This window comes from Thunnus thynnus, chromosome 9 (genome assembly GCF_963924715.1).
Source record: "Thunnus thynnus chromosome 9, fThuThy2.1, whole genome shotgun sequence".
NCBI classification, from domain to species: domain Eukaryota; kingdom Metazoa; phylum Chordata; class Actinopteri; order Scombriformes; family Scombridae; genus Thunnus; species Thunnus thynnus.
In genome coordinates, this window is record NC_089525.1 from 9,191,562 (window position 1) to 9,209,455 (window position 17,894).

Here is a 17,894-nt window from a genome sequence, read left to right on the forward strand (position 1 = left end):
GCCCTGTCTAGCCACACAGGTATTTTCATCTTTTCTGGCTGATGGAGGTTCATGTTGGGTGAAACTATGCTGGGAAGTGAAGTCACCAAAATGTCCCAATAGACTTTTTTTTTTTCACTTAGAACATTTTGAGATGACTCACTCTAACATTTCCTGATTAATGATGGCTGCATTCCATTTAGCTACATCAGTTTCAGGGTCCTGGTATTGTGCCTGCTGGCTCACTGTCCCACTGTCATGGTTTACTGGGACACTTGAATACAATTGATTGAGCACCTGTGAAAGGCCTGTAGCTGACACTTGTCATTCACAACAAGTATAACAAGTATAAAAAAGGTTTACAGGAATGTGACGGACAAGTAAATTTGTCTGTACACACTCACACTGAGAGGAGGTCTAATCAAGCCTCATAAGTGAAAACACCTGTGTTAGTGGACCATAGGTGTACAGTGCTTATGTAAGGCTAACCTTTAGGCCTTAAATGAGTCTTTTATCTCTTTTGTGAAGGTGCCAAACTTGATTCACACCAGTGTAAGAGCAAAGTCAAAACTAGTATCATAATGTAGATTTGTGCAACTAGCCCCAGATGTTAAGGGATGTGTCCCAAAAGTAGGCCAGTAGACAGTTTAAATGCTATTTAAAGGCTAAATTTGTAGGGTGCAGTGGATGCTGCCACTCAGCATAAAACATTTATAGTTTGTTTAAGTCATTGTTGCACTGCTAAACAGAGCGCGAAGCTATTTTGAGACGCTCCCTAGTGCAAACACAGATGGGTTCCGTATGATTTAAAGCTGGATGTGTACATTTTTTATCTGTGCACCCACATTAAGCTTTTTTAGTTTATCAAGTTCTTCTGATAACCTCGTAGTTTTGGCAAGTCACATCGAATTTCAAATGTATTTTTATATTCTGCAGTATTTTGCACACCACTTGGCACAGTAGCCATCTGTTGCAGGACAGTAGAGAGAAGAAAAACGATAAAAGTAGTTAGTTAAACTAAGCAGAAGTGATTGACTTACTGACGCCTGGCAGCCCTGGTGCACGCCTTCTCTTACTGCTCTGCATTCATGCATGAGGAACCAAAAAAAGCTTGATTGTCCAGTGATTATAAAGAACAACTGATGATAATATCACATGGAGACGATATCTCAATCTGCAATGATATTATGTGCATCTGCTAAATTAACACAGTCCAATCTTGAGGGCTGAAGTGATATTTTTTATGATATCTATATCACCGGTACATATAGGAGTAATTGGCCTCATATAAACGTAAAAATGTATATCATCATTACAGTGCAGAGGGAAGGTCTGAAACTAAATATTTAATTAGGATAATAAACCTGTAAAATCCCCAGCGCATATCAGCCAGTTTTACTCGAACCCAGGGTTTAGAGGTGCTCCATGACAAACATGACCTAGTTTAAATCTAACATTCTATTTACTCTATTTGGATGACAAACTACAGCTTGTTGTAATTTATTTTGCGGCCTGTAACCCACCTGTCTCACAACTGTGGAACACACTTCTTGGTTTTAATGCAGATTAACTTAACTGTAATGCCGAATTTCGTACTTAAAAAATGCAATTTAAAAATACAAAGTCTTTTTTTCCTACAGCGATGATTGTATTTAGACATAATGGTCCGCAACACACAGTGAACATCGAGCCATATCAGCCTTCTCAGTGAGGAATTCATTTTTGGAAGTCAGTGTATCCTGAGGGATTTGGAGTAAAGTCAGCTTGAGGCCAAAATTAACCTGCAGGCCAAAAGATTCTTGGACAGAGATCTTATTTAAAGGAATCTGTTTCTACTGCCAAATATGTAGAGCAAAAAAAAAAAAAAAGATATAGTATATTACTACGTGATTGAAGCTGTTGTGTCTACTGCTGAAAATAGTTTTTGTAATCTATTGATGCACATTTAAACTTTTGGCCAGAGTTGTTTGTGAAACCATAATGCTCATTGCATTACATTTAAATATTGCAACTGTAATCATTTCATTACCAGAGACATCCACTACACAAAAACCTGAAAGTACTGTACAACCAGACCCAGATACGGACAGGAAATCACTTTAAGCATGAGCACTCAGAGGTAGCCCTCAGTGACAATGAATGTATCCATAGATAATGCTTCATCCTCCTACCTAATAAAAAGAGTATTAAGTCAAACTAAGATCAAGTAATGTCTTCAGGCTTTTGTCCTGAGATGGTTCTTAAAATGTAATATGTGGAGGCTTTGTGCCATTACACTAAACTCGAGAGGTACAATATTTAAAACATGGATCATACAAGTATCATATCTATTTTAATACTTTGTCTTCATTTTTCCAGTGAGCTACACTGAACTAGATGAAGTTAATTCAGGTCTACATATTGAATCTGACAGTGGTACACTGAGTTTTTATTAACTCCCTTTTTAATATGTTTTTTTTTTTTTTTTAGCTTTTATTCTTTAATAATTGTTTACAAAAGTGATTGGATGTCTTTGTTGTCCATCACCCCAACTTCTCTTCTTTGTCTCTGTATTGTCTATTCAGCTGACTTTGGTACATCCACATAAACTGGTTATATTTTCATTGAACTGAAGTATACACTTGGGGCCGAGACTGCTGTTTTTAACCTGTGGGTGGTCACTCTTGCTGTCTTGATTCTACTTGGAGCTGTTGTCTGCCTTACCAGTAATTGTTCACTCTAACATTTCCTGGTGACACCAGTGTTAACTGGAGCGAGCAGTCCGGTGTCTGCAAAGGCAAACACCACTCAATCTGTTGACCATATCCACGTTTTTGAAGCTAGGTCACTCAGCCATTGGAGGGCAAATGTATTCAATTGGCTTCACACAATTAGTGCATGTCAACAATGAAATACGGTGAGCCAGGGACTCCTTTCCATCCTTTCCATGGTTACAGTGACAACCTGCATGTAAAGAAACTCAATGCCGACTACAAAAGCAAGTATTTTTATGCTCCAGGAGGGTCATGCAAACCAAATCCTTTGTGTAATTCATGCAAACCAAATAATATAAAAAAATATTAGTTTTGCATTTTTCAAGTAAAACAATAATGATATGTAAAAATCTGCTTCTAGATATATTTCATAATGAAACTAAATATCCAGAAACAAAGGCTGTTTTAGGTCCTAACATTTAGATGTAAGATTGCCATGGGAGAAATTTTTTTTAATTATTTTGGTCGTGTCTGTGTGTGTATTTGTCTGCAGCTAATCTTGCATACTTCTGGATCCATCAGCCTAATATTTTTTATGCACATTTATGACTGTATGCTCAAGGACCTCTTGTGGTTGCAGTGATTCATAAAAAACCTGGTTTATAACACCATTCCTTACACACTGTACATACCTGGCGGAGATCTGCACTCTACTGAGTTCACTCTTCTAGTTAAATATGTTAATGATTATTTCTAACTAATTTGATGTAACAGATTATCTAATTTATCATTATGACATAGCTTAAAATGTCCACTGTGATATTTCTGATCAAGCACACAGGACAGTTTCTCACATTTTATTTTCTATTTCTCTCCTTGTAGTTCACACTGTAGTCTGTATTTGTTCTCATTCTGACTAATTTATTCAGGTCCATTTTCTAGATAAATGTGTGTTTGTGTTTCAAGTCAAACAGCCAGCATTAACAGTATTGTCTCCAGTCTGTTCTTTCCCATCAGCATGCAGGACAGCCCCTGGAGCCAAGGTTTGGTGGGCGATCGGCCATGATATTTGGCAGCTTGGCTGGATGGGCAAACTGAGAGAGAGCTGGCTGTTGTCATGCAGTTGAGCCTCTGGTCTGTGGGTTGGACCGCGTTTCCAGGGGCCAGCTGCCACCTTCCCACTGAGGTCTTAAGCTGGTTTGAGCTGGTCTTGGCAGAAATACACTCCACTGCAAACTCCAACCTTATTTGTAATTCGAAGGCAGTGTTTGAGGGAAAAAAAATGTGACTTTTTTTTTCTAACTTGTAACTGAAGTTGCTGCGGAGATGCCAGGCTTTTTGGTGGTGTACCACAGTGAGCTGTGTTATTGATTTTGTAATGTCCATGGGTCCAATAGCTCAGAGAACATTGAGCAATACCTGTCTTCCATTAGGAGGACTTAACCCCCCAGTGCTGTAGCTTGTCCACCCTTCATTGACCAATCAGCACCCATGCTTTTAGCAGCACTCTTGTGGGCTGCACTGGGTAAACACAAGTGTCTGTCTCAATGTTTGTTAACGCCAGTTGCCTAACCATTTATCAGTAGTCAGTAAGTATCTGGGCAGCTGGGATCTATTTGGCCTCAGTATGCTTTAAAAATCACAATGTCTATCGTAAAGATTCCTGTTCTTTTCTCCTCTCTGTCCTGCTGTGTGATCCCAGGATGGGAGCTTATGGTGCAGTGTACAATACTCCCCCAAATCACAAGCATGGACGTGAAACGTATCCCACCCCACATTCCCTGGGGTCCCCTCCTCCACTCTCGTCTCCCCACTCAGCTCAAGGGACGTCACTCCCCTGGCTGCGGCGGGACTGGAGGCTGAGTCTAGGGGCAAGGCAAGGGCAGATCCTATGAAGAAACAGTGGGGACAGAGGGGAGGAGTAAAAATACAGCACAGTTTACATGCCAGCATAGTGAATTTGTGTGGAGCACAGTGCTAAAGTGTAGTTTTGAGGCTGCAGTTCATGGGATCAGTAATTTGACTTTTACCTGTGCTTCATGTGCAGCTGATCTCCCTGCAGAAGCAAACTGGAAGAAACACACAGACACCTCTAACAGGCTTCTGGTTTCTTTAACTGAACTTGGAGCTGTCATATCCACAAAGTGTCATTCTAACAGGTAGGTGCATGTCTCTCATGAAGCTACAGTGCTTGTGCATAAAGTTAGAATAACTAATGCTGGAATTTAATAGTCAAATTTGCAGTAGCTGTGAGTGTAAACCTGCAGTCTGCAGAGAAATTCAGCACATTCAGTTTAAAATACAAACTAAATGTTACTGTTACTGTGTATTGTTAAATATACATGACAAGTTTAGAATGATTGTATTATATAGTATTTTTCCTGACAGGCTAAATTAATGCAATTTGTGTTTTGATTTCTAAAACTGAATTTTCAAAAAAATGTTTACAATCTTCAGTTACCATCCACTGTATTCCTGGAGACGCTGTAACATGCTGCCCTCATTGTAATGTTAATGAGCCGTCACAGCCAAAACTAATTTCTCCTGGTCTAAATATGCACACTTAAATGGAGATCAATGCATATTTGGACGGTCGTCAGTGTTAATTTACGGTCAAAATAATCAAAGTTCTGGTTCAAAGAAGGAGCCTCAACTTTAAAAGCAAGCTTGAAACTATTCATTGAAGAGCAGTGAAATTCACTCCCTTATTATCATATTGTATCCCTGTAATTATTTAGGCAGGATCCCTGTCAGTCTTATCAATGAAAAGAGACATTTTTTTTAACATGAGACAGTGAAAACAAAAGAAGACCCCTGCAGTTTCTGCTTTGCTTTCCTTTTTTTGGTAATGTAATTAGTAAAGAGAGCTACTGGAATGTCCTTATTGTGTTATACTGGTGCATTCATCGTCCACTTATGAATGCAGCTCTTTGAGCTCTCAGATCAGCACCATAACTGCAAACAATAGATTTTTAATGGGACTCTTACTGTATGAACTTTACCACGCTATAGTGCTTGGCTGCATTCCTAAAATGCATGTCATAGTATGTAGGGTTAAGATCCCTCTCAACGCTCAACACTGACCCCACCTTTGTTTGCAGTTGCAACCAACATTTCATCATTTTTCAAAAGGAAACGCTGCAAAAGCTTTCAAAATGCAAAACAGGTGAAGCTGAATCAAAATGTGTTGGAAGTTAAAAAAGTGCAAATATTGATGCAAATCTAAAGAATAGTCATAATGGTCAGGTGAGATCTACTGACTGCTGATTTTTTCCCTCCTTCCTACATTGTGACTATAAAATATTTTACATGATGTTTTTTTTATAAATGCATTTCTGCACCTTAGATGCCCCCATGCTGCATCCAAACATACCTGTGCACCTATATCATTATTGATTCATCTAATCAAATTACCAAATCAATTCCAGAACATAAATTTATGCACATTAAACCAGCTCACATTCTTTTTTAAAGAAACTAAACATGGACATGGGACAGTTCACAGAAGACACAAAAAGAGACGAGATGACAAAAGAAGACAAAATATCATGAAACATGTATTTTACAGCCACGGTAAAATGTCTGTAGCACACACCTACAGTAAGCTGCACAGGAACTTTCAGTCTTTTCTGCTCTCTCTTTGCTTTTGTCAGCAGGTGTCAACATGCTGGAGCAGGTTCTGTCATTTGGTCGCTCCCTGGTGCGCAGGAAAGTGGTTGACCTGAGCAGCCTGGAGGATTCAAAGCTCTGCCGCTGCCTGGGAACCGTCGACCTCATTGCCCTGGGAGTGGGCAGTACTCTGGGCGCCGGCGTCTACGTCCTGGCTGGAGAAGTGGCTAAGGGAGACTCGGGCCCCAGTATCGTCATCTCCTTCCTAATCGCTGCCCTGGCCTCTGTCATGGCCGGCCTGTGTTATGCAGAGTTTGGCGCACGTGTCCCTAAGACTGGTTCTGCTTACCTTTACAGTTACGTGACTGTAGGGGAGGTCTGGGCCTTCATCACTGGTTGGAACCTAATTCTCTCCTATGTGATTGGTGAGTCAGTGATGGTCTCTGAATCATTGAGTCATCTGAAGAAGATGCTGGTTCTTCATTGTGTTCTGTTCTCTGTTTTCTCACAGGTACCTCCTCAGTTGCTCGGGCCTGGAGTGGCACATTTGATGAAATGATAGGAGGACACATAGAGATATTCTGTAAAACCTACTTCAGTATGAACTCACCTGGTTTGGCTCAATACCCCGACTTCTTTGCCGTGTGTCTGATACTGCTGCTCTCTGGTAAGGCAGCAAATAACAGCTGGATTTCATAAAAAGAGCAAAAGTTGAAAAATTAGAATTGGTACATTTTGTTTTAAACAACCAGCTTTAATGAGCCACAGCTGGCATAATTCAATAAAGAGATGGCAGGATGTTGTGTGATAAGTGGGTAATGGGGCAGGGCACATGCATCATAGAGGCCAAGGTTGTGTGAGTCCGCTTGAAGCTCACATTCACCCCACTCCTTTATAAAACTAGAAATACCGCCTCACGATTGTATACCTTCACCAACCAGTCAAGTTGCAGTTTACATCCAAGTCTGTCCAGACTAATATAATATTTATAGAGAAGATTTTGAAGGAATTTAATAAAATCACCACAGTTTCAAGGTGGGAACCCAAGATTAGTGTCACCAATTCAGTATCTGACCACATGTGAAAAATGGTCACAATCTCCCCTCCTGTTCCTGAGTTATAGCGTTGAATTATGGCCAGAAAAATGTTTTTTCAGAACATTGTGGTGTCACAGTGAAGTTGACCTTTGACCTTTTGGATATAAAATGTCATCACTTCATCATTTTAATCTATTAGACATTTGTGTGAAACGTCATGATGAATGTAGGAATTCTTGAGTTATAGCCAAAAATGCGTTTTGTGAGGTCACAGTGACCTTTGACCTTTGACCACCAAATTCTAATCAGTTCATCGTTGAGTCCATGTGGAAGTTTGTGCCAAATTTGAAGAACTTCCCTTAAGGCATTCCTGAGATATTGCTTTAACGAGAATGGGACAGACAGACAACCCGAAAACATAATGCCTCCAGCTTTGGCTATTGCGGGCGCCGAGGCATAAAAACCCAGCTCATCCTGCTAGTCTTCAGCAGCCAGCATCCTGCGTCTTTTTCCCACACTCACATACAGTCGTAGCTGAGAACTGTCCAGTACAATTACAGTTTCTTTACAACCTCAGGCTACTGAGAAGCTCTACTGCAGCAGCTGATGGTTGAATATCATCAGTTGCAGTCGATGACTTGGACAGTACTGGCGATTTGTTTCCCCCCGGTATGATTCATGACAGTCCAGGGACCTGGACTGGATAAATTTGGTTACATTCCACCTTTACGACCCTCAGGCTACTGTCAGCAGTCAGAAATGATCAGTCATAATAAAAAAAATGTTAACAGGACCGTCGAGTTCACCATGCTCATAGGACTACGCTACATAGATGTCAAAACGAACCTTCTGGGAAAGGTTGCACCCTAAAAACTTTATCATGTGTTTTATCTATTGGCATGCCAATGCAATTAGGTCAGTGTGACCCAGAAACAATCCACTAGTGTTCGGTTGTTTTTACAAGGATGACAGATGCAGTATCTTAATTATGCAGTATCCGTTCAACAAAACCAAATTTAAAAGATCAGCACATGTTTTTGTGAAAACTGAAAGAAGAATTGAGGTTTATAACTTTGTCCGCAGTTTGCTGTGGTCTGACTCACCCCAAATTCACTTTATTTTCATAGTTTAAGAACCTTTATCCATTTAATGAATGAATCTATCACACACAGCTCCATCAGATTTCCAAAAATTGCAACACCTTACTACCAAACATGCTGAGTCATCGAGTAAACAACTGATGCAACTGTTAATAAGTGGTAGTTTTTATTAACAGCATGCTCAATTGCCAAAATATGTGCAGTAATTGGCATCTGTTGGACTAATGGACTCAGCTACTAGCTACTTAATAATGATGAAGTGTCACTAGATGTGTCCTGTGTGTACAAAGATAAATTGTGATTACTGGGCATTAACATTAACAAGTTTAGCAGTGCAGTGCTGACTTTTCAGTTCAGTTACAGCTAACATCACTTGTTGTTGTCTTTGTGCTCATCCAGGACTCTTGTCATTCGGGGTGAAGGAGTCGGCCTGGGTCAATAAAGTCTTCACTTCAGTCAATGTGCTCGTGCTTCTGTTCGTCATCATTTCTGGCTTCGTCAAAGGAGACACACACAACTGGAAGATAACTGAAGAATCTCTTATAAATGTCACAATAGTTAGAAGGTAATTTATGTATTTGATAATTGAAATTGTATGTTTTTATAGCCTGTTAAAAGCTGATATATCAGAAATTGGCACCAAACATGTCAGGGTCACACTAGTGTAAACTAAACACAGTTGCACTGAAATGAAAAACATGCTTATTGGTCAGGTATATGTTTATTATGGAATTTCAGTGTCATGCTTCCCTAAATACAGCACTACTAATCTGTATACATGCTTCAGGAACTTATCAGTGACGGCCAATGTGAGCAGTGATTATGGAGTCGGAGGATTTATGCCATACGGCTTCAGCGGGACGTTAGCTGGAGCTGCCACCTGCTTCTATGCTTTTGTGGGGTTTGACTGCATTGCAACAACAGGTGAGCCATTGGCATTTGCCTAATTGGTTGGTTGTCTTTAATTCCATCAAAGTTAAAGATCTTTGTGGCTGTGTTACAGGTGAGGAGGTGAGGAACCCTCAGAGGGCCATTCCCATCGGCATTGTGGTGTCACTGACCGTGTGTTTCCTGGCGTATTTTGGCGTGTCGGCTGCACTCACCCTCATGATGCCCTACTACCTGCTGGATGAGAAGAGCCCGTTGCCCATGGCTTTTGAATATGTGGGCTGGAGTCCTGCCAAATATGTGGTCGCTGTAGGTTCACTGTGTGCCCTCTCTACCAGGTAACCACTGGATTTGACTTTATAAAATAAACTGAAAACAAAATATCAATATTCAATTGATGAAAATATTTAGATATTGCTGTATTTGAGTCAGCAGAATTTAATTTTTGATGTGCATGCTGTAAATAGGTAATAATGGTGAATGAGATGTGGTCAACAATTATGACCAGTTATCTCTTACTGTGTCTTTGTATTGGATTGATTCTTGTTGCTTTATGGGACATGGTGGGCGCAGCTTAATTCTCTCTGTTTTGAGATACCTGCATGTCTGTGTGATCCACTGTTCACAATTAAAATATCTTAAAGGGGACATATTATGCACATTTACAGGTCTATATTTTTATTCTAGGGCTCTACTAGAATTTTCTTTGCATGATTTACAGTTCAAAAAACTCCTTATTTATCTTATATTGACCCTTTACACTGCCTCCAGCCTCTGTCTGAAACAGGCTGTTTTCGCTAATGTCTCTTTAAGCCCCCTTCCCAATGAGCCCACTCTGTTCTGATTGGCCACCTTCTGGAAGCTGCTTCATGGCTGACTTCAGGCCGCACAGGAGGCCACGTCAACTAACTATGAAACAAACTATAGTAGTAGGATTTCACTACTTTTTCTCATTCGTTACTAGAAATGTCAACTTGTCAAATACATCCATACATGTTCAAGCCAATCTGATACATGAGAGTGGACAACACAAACAACAACTGGAAAATCCGTAGCAGCAACCTTAGCAACCAATGCAACAGAACAGACGGCCGTTTGTGTGCATGCATGACGAGCTGACGTCAGCTTGTCGGTAAGGTAGAAAAAAACATCACAAACGAAGCTCTCAGAGGAGGTTGAAGCCCTGGCTTTTGACTTGCAGGGAGCATTTCTACATACATTAACCTTAAGTTTTGGAACTTTGTTTAACATAGATATCTGTGATCATTACAGTATGAAAATAACAGAAAACCAGAAAAAGCATAATATGTCCCATTTAATATGGACAAGTTTTGCAGTGTCTCAAAACATTGTATTGGTGTGACTTAATTCTGTCTTTCTTGCCTGAAGGTTTGTGCATCAGTTCCCCTTCCGTTTTCTGTCAACAAACCCTGGTGGATGTCAGTCACTAACTTATCACATGATCTACATTCATGTGGATGTTATCAAATTGGACTTGAATCAATTAAATCTTGGATAAGCCAATGCCTGATATCAATGTTTATCCTGTTACTTTGGGATTTGCCCTTTGGCAGTTTTGCAAACTATGATGCAATGCAGATAGTTGTTTGCGAAAACCCTGTAAAGCACATTTTGGTGCTTTTATATGTTTGAACTTAATGTTTACACTGCTGGGACATGAAGCCCCTATAAATAAAATAAAACTTTGAGCCAGCTTCCATAACTGAGAAAAACTACAAAAAGTTTAAAACATTAAAAATTGTTCAAAGAAATTTGTGAAATATAATTTGCCTTAGAAAGATGCTTAAAATCAGCTCTATTCCATTCATTTAAAATCATGTAAATGAATGGAAAAAATTAATATTACTGTGGGACCAACAGGAAAGAAAGACACTTACTGACTTTAATCATGCTCTGAAGCTTTGATGGTGTGTGTTTGTGTGTGTGTGTGTGTGTGTGTGTGTGTGTGTGTGTGTGTGCGTGCGTGCGTGCGTGCGTGCGTGCGTGCGTGTGTGTGTGTGTGGCTCTTTTTGACTAACGTGTTGGTCTTGCATGTCTCTGCTGTCTCATGCAGTCTGCTGGGCTCCATTTTCCCTATGCCTCGTGTAATCTATGCTATGGCAGAGGATGGGGTGCTTTTCAAAGTCTTAGCCCGAATCAATCCTAAGACGAAGACCCCACTTATTGCCACTATGACCTCCGGTGTAGTAGCAGGTGAGAGCCGGGGAGCATCCGAGTGAGATCACTCCTGCTAATCTTTCTCCACCGATCAACTGTGAAAGATACGGATGAAGATGCAGATGAATCAGTTGGTTCGTCTGCTCTATAATTTAATGAACTACAGCCATTCTTAAATTGACCCATTGACCCAACACTTCCCGCTTTAAATGATCTAAGTTGTTAAAGGGAGTTTTTTCCCCCTCTGTACACACGTTGTTCTTTCACAGTTGTGCAAGTGTCATGTTTTCTTTCCCAAAATGCCCTCAACTTAACCATGAACCCTCTTCTCCCTAGCCTGTTGGGCTCCATGTTCCCTCTGCCGCGCATTCTCTTTGCCATGGCACGAGATGGCATTCTGTTCAAATTTATGTCCAAAGTGAGTAAGCGCCAGTCGCCTGTGGCTGCCACCATGGCGGCAGGTACCACTGCGGGTAAGCTCCCGAGACAAGGACTCTCCTATCATGGGGTGTATCGCCTATCATGTATCGTGGACTTGTTTGGGTTTTTTTTTTTATCTTTGTACACATTGTCAGGTGGTGGTGATGGTGACTGCATGTTAAACGTGGTGATGTTGGTGTTTCCAATAGCATGTGAGTAAACATTACACTCATCACCTTGCTGCGGTGATGCAGAGGTGTACTCCAGGGTGTGTCAGTACACTGTGACATCACTGTTGGGTGTGGTCAGAGAGCACTGTTCAGCTTGAAGTTACTCTTTAAGTCAAGTGAAATAACTCATACTTGAAGATACTTTCAATGGCTACTAATGATAAAGTAAAGATGAAATTGAAGCAGTCTGGGCCTTTTGGACTGATTAAAAACTTCTAAAGCGCTCCTGCTCAGTAGGATCCAGGTGTATAGTACATGGTTGCATGCATGCAGGTGGTGGGGCTCAGATCTGGGGAAGTGGCGAGCAGATGTGAACCCTGGGAGGGATGCAGCACACTAACCCCCCGAGAGCACAAGCCATGTACTGAGCAACTGGTAGAACTGGACAGGGGAGCTTTCTTAGATATTTTTGTTTTCATATACTGTTGTGAAGCGCAGCAGACACCGCTCAGTGTTTGAACCGTTCTGCTGAGATCAGCTCCATACTGGAGTCAGGTGCTGAGATACAAGAAAGGAAACTGACAGCAGCACCGCAGTGTGTCTCACATCAAACGACACTCAGTATGTAGATGATTACAGCTGTCCAGAGAAACACAACAGCTCTTTTGTCTCCATTGTGGAAACATGTCTGCATGAAATTTCCAGTAATCTGCATCTGTTCATGTTCATTTGTTGTTTTTTTTGCATCTGAAGAAAATGGTTTTTCTATTTTTGATTGCAAGGAAATTAATGTTGCACCATTGTATGTTGGTGTAAACTAATGTTTTCATTTGTTTTGTGAAACTGATTGCTTCACTCAGTAATGCTCTCTAGCATTTTGTATGTTTTTATAACTTTATATTGTGTTTCCTTTGCTTGCTGTAGCCATCATGGCTTTCCTGTTTGACCTCAAAGCGCTGGTTGACATGATGTCTATTGGAACTCTGCTGGCCTATTCGCTGGTTGCTGTGTGTGTACTGATTCTCAGGTGGGTACATTTATAAATAACTCAAAAAAATATTAACTGAAGGAAATCATATTTGTGAAAGAGCTTCCTTAATAGCTTTTTCCAAAAACCCACATGTATATTAGTCTGTTTGTGTAATGTACATCTCATGTTATTACATCACAGTGGTGATGTAAGAGCTTTGAATGCTGCCATTGTATGAATGTGAAGTGGCTGCCTGAGTGAATGTAGGTGTTTACTTGACTTCCTAAACTCTGGACCTACTCTACGCGTCTGTTGGTCGCACCAAGGTGACTCATTACCACAGCCGCAGTAAACACAGACACAGTGTTTGTCCGCTGGTTTGAACCAGATTTATGTGCTTCACTTGTTTAACAAAGTCAAACCAACACATTAAAGTATTGCACAATTAAAGCGGTTTGTGGCTGTATAGGGGATAAACAGACAGTACTTCGAGGCATGAATATCGACTTTTCTGTAGTACAGTGACAAACATGAAAACACATATTTCTGGCACGTAGTAAAGCTCAGACTTGTAAACTTTAACCTGTGATGCCTCCAGGTATCAGCCAGATGGATCTCTGGAACGGCGGGCAGGTACCAGTGAAAAGGACTACCTGTCCTCTGAGGAGGGCGAGTCCGACCTGACAGAGTCAGAATCCCACCTCAACATGCTGAAAGGTGGAAACTCCACCCTGCAGACTGTCCTGCACCCACCTGTCTCACCCTCTGAGCATTCCTCCAGTGTGGTCAACATGTCTATCTGTGTGCTAGGTACTGTAGGGAGGCCGGGTTAACATTCTTCTACTCAGGCTCTGTCTCAAGTATGAGCGTTTTTTTTAAAGTGTTTATATATCTTCTTATCTATTTATGAACCAGACTTAATTGTGTGTTCTAAAACCACAGTGTTGTTGGTGTGCGTAGCCAGCTATCTCACCACATACCATAACAACTCCATCATTGGCATGGAAGTGTGGATCCTGGCATCGCTGGCTGTGTGTCTCCTCCTCTTCGGTGGCTGCGTCTACATGATCTACAGGCAGCCGCAGACCAGCAAGAAGGTCTCCTTTATGGTATGTAGCAGCTCAAGTCTGCCCAGAACGAGACTGATCCATCACAAAAAAAATTAATAGTGTTTGTGTGTTTGTTGCTGCTACAGGTCCCCCTTCTGCCTTTTCTGCCCATTCTGAGCATTTTTGTCAATATTTACCTCATGGTTCAGCTGAGTGGAGATACCTGGGTGCGTTTCTCCGTGTGGATGGCTGTAGGTGAGTGACTTTCAACTGCAGGTCCAAACAAGTATGAACAGCCATGACCCATTATGACTATTTAAAGGAATAGTTAGACATTTTGGGAATTATTCACTTTCTTGCAGGGAGGTAGAGAGGAACAATGATACCATGATTGTACAATAAATATGAAGCTGGTGCCAGCTGTCGGTGAGCTTAGCTCAGCATAAAGACTGGACTCTGGGGGAAACAGCTAGCCTGATTCTGTCCAAATCATAGACTGTTTATAACTAATTAGAAATTATATGCAGTCTATGATCCAAAGATACTTTTTCTTGGCCAGGAGCAGTGTTGTCCTGGAGTCTTGTCATCACTGTGAGGTTGCCAGGCAACCAGCAGAGACCTCAAGAAGTCACTGCTCCTGGGTTAGAGATAATCCAACACATAACTCCCAGTTAGTTCACAATGTGACATTTTTATATTTTGTTTTTTGTACAGATTAAACAAATAACATATCATGTGTTCACAAGCTGTTTCCTCTTGTTTCCAGTTTGTATGCTATGTTTCATATTTAACTAACAGATATGAGACTGGTGTCCATCTTCACATCTAACTCTCAGCAAGAAAGCAAATATTTTCCAGAAATGCCTTATTATTCCTATGAGGATATAATGCCTTAGCCGGTGTTTTTGATATCTAATAGCTATTCCAACACCTCTCTCAGGCTTCCTGATCTACTTTGGCTACGGCATGTGGCACAGTGTGGAGCGCCAGCGCCAACTCCAGGGTCTTCGGAACAGCGGCAGCAACAGCACGCAGGAACAGAAGACCAGCAGTGAGAAGCAGGTTGGCATGGGCGCAGTAGGAAAGGACCAGGAGCGTTTCATCTGCCCAGAGAAAACCAGTCAGTGTTAAAGTTTTCCAGCTCATTTGTAGACTCTGTGAGGCCACCTGGTGACACAGCAGCCCGCGTAAACGCACACAGCAGCTATGCCTCAATGCACCTGTATATACAGCTTCACCATGTGTGCCTCAGTCACAAGTGCATTCAGTCTGCACCGTCAGTATTCTGTAACAGCGGTCACATGATGAGGCGCCGCTGTCTTCTGATCTCTATCACTGTGATGGGACCACATCCTGTAGGTCACATTGTGCTTCATGGACAGCATGGAGGCAGAATTGAAAGGACAGGTTACACACTGGAGAGTGATGTTCATTTCCTTAAACACTCAAGCAGTCGATGCAAGATTGCAACAAAGCTTTTCTGTTTCATTATGGACATATGTTTTTAGTTTTTCACTCTAAGCAGGTTTGTACAGGTGAATTTTTAAATGTAAAGTCTGTAAAATCTGTGCTTTCCATTTAGGTTATTTGATACACCAATGATGTGCTAGTTTAAAGAATATTAGTTTGTGGGAAAAGCACTTGTTTTTTGAAGTGTACGAAACTGAAAAAGGACCAACATTAAGTTTAAGATGTGTTAAATGTATTTTGTGCATAATTGTTTCATATGCATACATGTGTGTTAGCTGTACAAAAAAGATCATAAAGACAACGCCGCATTCAGACTCATCTACAGTTTGTCAGATGTTTCCGAAGGCACTTACATGTCGTGACTTGACTCAATTTGTATGTCAGAGACCTCAAAGTAGGGCAAGTGCTAGTGGAAAATTTCCAGGCTTCTGTTAGTGTTGCATAACAATTCATAGTCATTGTCTCTGCAGCTGTTAGTAAGGGTCTCATTCAGCACAGATTAGCTTTTTTTTTACTCTCTCTTGGATGTTTAGGATTTTATCTATGAACTGTTACAATCTGAATATGGATTTTGTTATTTGATAGAGAACTCTACTCATTAAGTAGTTTCTTTTGTCACTCTATCAGATTATGACTTATGAGGCTGTATTTTCCTGTTTGTCTGACATTTTGTGCTATTTTGACACAGACATGTTGTTTATATTACTGTTATGAAATTATTCTCTCTTTAACAGACTACTTTGCCACCTAACAAAATGCACAATAATCAATTTTAAAGTATTTTAAAGGTCTGTCTTGCCACATAATTTAGATAAACTGATAATTTTCCAGATTTCTTCTCTTGTTCTTGGTGTTTATGTTCAGTACTTTAAAGTCTGTGTTGCTTCATGAGGTTTGAAGAGACTTCACTGGGCTGAACTGCATGAAGATTCAGAGCTTACATTCTTTCCTCTGGCCTTTTAGCGGTGTGTCTCTCTCTTGTGCTATGAATTGTAAGGCTCAGTGAGCTCTAGTTTACAGTAGAAACGTGTTTTTATTTTTTGATCTTTCACCTGTACTGTACTGAGGCTATAGGAAGTTGCTAATTGATCTATCAGGTTGACTGATTAAGACCTTCCTAAGTGCAGTGGTGTAAATAAATGTGGAACAAATTGAGAATAATAGTCTTAGCAAAAGTTTGGTAGGTAGATATTCCACTAGATTGAACCTCTACATCAACAGTGTAGATTCTTCCAGTGATGTTACAGGATAAAGTACACACAAGAAAAGTAACCATGAAGTAGTATCACTTGTTACTGACTGAAAAGATAAATACAATAAATGTATTTTCCAGTAACACAATGTTTGGCATTTCATTTCTTTAGTTAATTTTGTAAGGAGTTCATGTTTTTCCATCCTGTTTGTCTGTGAGACAAATGGCAGAATATCCCAAAAACTACAAAACATATTTCAATGAGATTTAGAGAAAAGGTCATGAATCAAGAAAGAAGAGATCCATTTTTCAAAAAAAAAAAAAAAAAAAAAAAAAAAAAAAAGCAGCTAGCTAATGTTTAATGGGTAAATCAATCATCAATGGGTAAAAAAATGTAGAAAACAAAACAAAACAGCAACTGGTGCTAATTAAGAAAAAGGGGTTGAAATCTTCAAATATGTGGAAAAGAGAGAAACCAGTTATTTTTAAAATTGTCATGAACAAGCCATGTGGCTAATAAAGGCTTTTAATCAAAATGCCACATGCTTCTGCTCCTCTGTGTGAGGGCCTGAAGTTTTTGCCCTTTTGCAGGTTTGAACTGATAGCTTTTGTTGTAGATATCACCACCATGTGGCTGACACCTGAATTGTGGGCATTTTTATTTTTAACTTTTTTTCTTGCATTCCTTTGGTCCAATAAATATCTATTCATTAAACAACACCTGCAAATTTCATCCAATTTTCTTTAAAATATTTTTACAGGGAGGACTTTTTCCCTACAACTGGTTGCAAAATTCTGATCAACATGTTTGTCGGCAACTCTTGAACATATTGTGCAAATGATAAATTTAAATGTCATAACTCAGTGTTCATGATTTAGATTCACTTGAAATTTTGTGCAGTTCCAAATATTCCTGGATTCAAGATTCAGACATTCTCCAAAAACCATGGCCAAAACCAGTCAACTTTCCATCACTACGAGTATTATAATGCAGATCTGCAGCAGATAACATCTTCCCATCATTTTTTATAAAGGATTGTGCAGAGTTATGTGCTCTATTAGTGCTTTCTATTTATACATTTCTGTGTAGTTTATGGGGAAAAAAACATTCTTACACAATGAGTTTCACCCCAAGATTC

At 40.2% G+C, this 17,894-nt stretch overlaps 1 protein-coding gene across 3 annotated transcripts; it reads left to right on the forward strand.

The window, feature by feature from the left end:
• The first annotated feature begins 389 nt into the window (after positions 1-389).
• Positions 390-17,411, forward strand: slc7a2 (solute carrier family 7 member 2). Of its 3 annotated transcripts, none has more exons than XM_067598693.1 (12): positions 390-4,831; positions 6,326-6,706; positions 6,793-6,948; positions 8,818-8,983; positions 9,206-9,342; positions 9,422-9,644; positions 11,821-11,957; positions 12,999-13,101; positions 13,643-13,854; positions 13,987-14,153; positions 14,240-14,348; positions 15,034-17,411. In XM_067598693.1, the coding sequence occupies exons 2-12, from the start codon at positions 6,337-6,339 to the stop codon at positions 15,222-15,224; spliced, it is 1,971 nt and encodes a 656-aa protein (XP_067454794.1). In that variant the 5' UTR covers positions 390-4,831; positions 6,326-6,336; the 3' UTR covers positions 15,225-17,411. The 3 variants fall into 3 exon arrangements, with proteins under 3 accessions (XP_067454794.1, XP_067454792.1, XP_067454793.1); XM_067598691.1 differs by lacking the exon at positions 11,821-11,957 and adding an exon at positions 11,381-11,520 and having other exon boundaries at positions 394-4,831; positions 15,034-17,410; XM_067598692.1 differs by lacking the exon at positions 11,821-11,957 and adding an exon at positions 11,381-11,520 and having other exon boundaries at positions 395-4,831; positions 6,329-6,706; positions 15,034-17,410.
• Positions 17,412-17,894: the final 483 nt, after the last annotated feature.

Excerpts from the sequence above, each read along its gene's own strand:
- slc7a2 (XM_067598691.1), top strand. The coding sequence starts at position 6,337 with ATGCTGGAGCAGGTTCTGTCATTTGGTCGCTCCCTGGTGCGCAGGAAA. Across the intron at positions 8,984-9,205 it reads AATGTCACAATAGTTAGAAG|GAACTTATCAGTGACGGCCA; the intron begins GTAATTTATGTA and ends TACATGCTTCAG. Across the intron at positions 13,855-13,986 it reads CATGTCTATCTGTGTGCTAG|TGTTGTTGGTGTGCGTAGCC; the intron begins GTACTGTAGGGA and ends CTAAAACCACAG.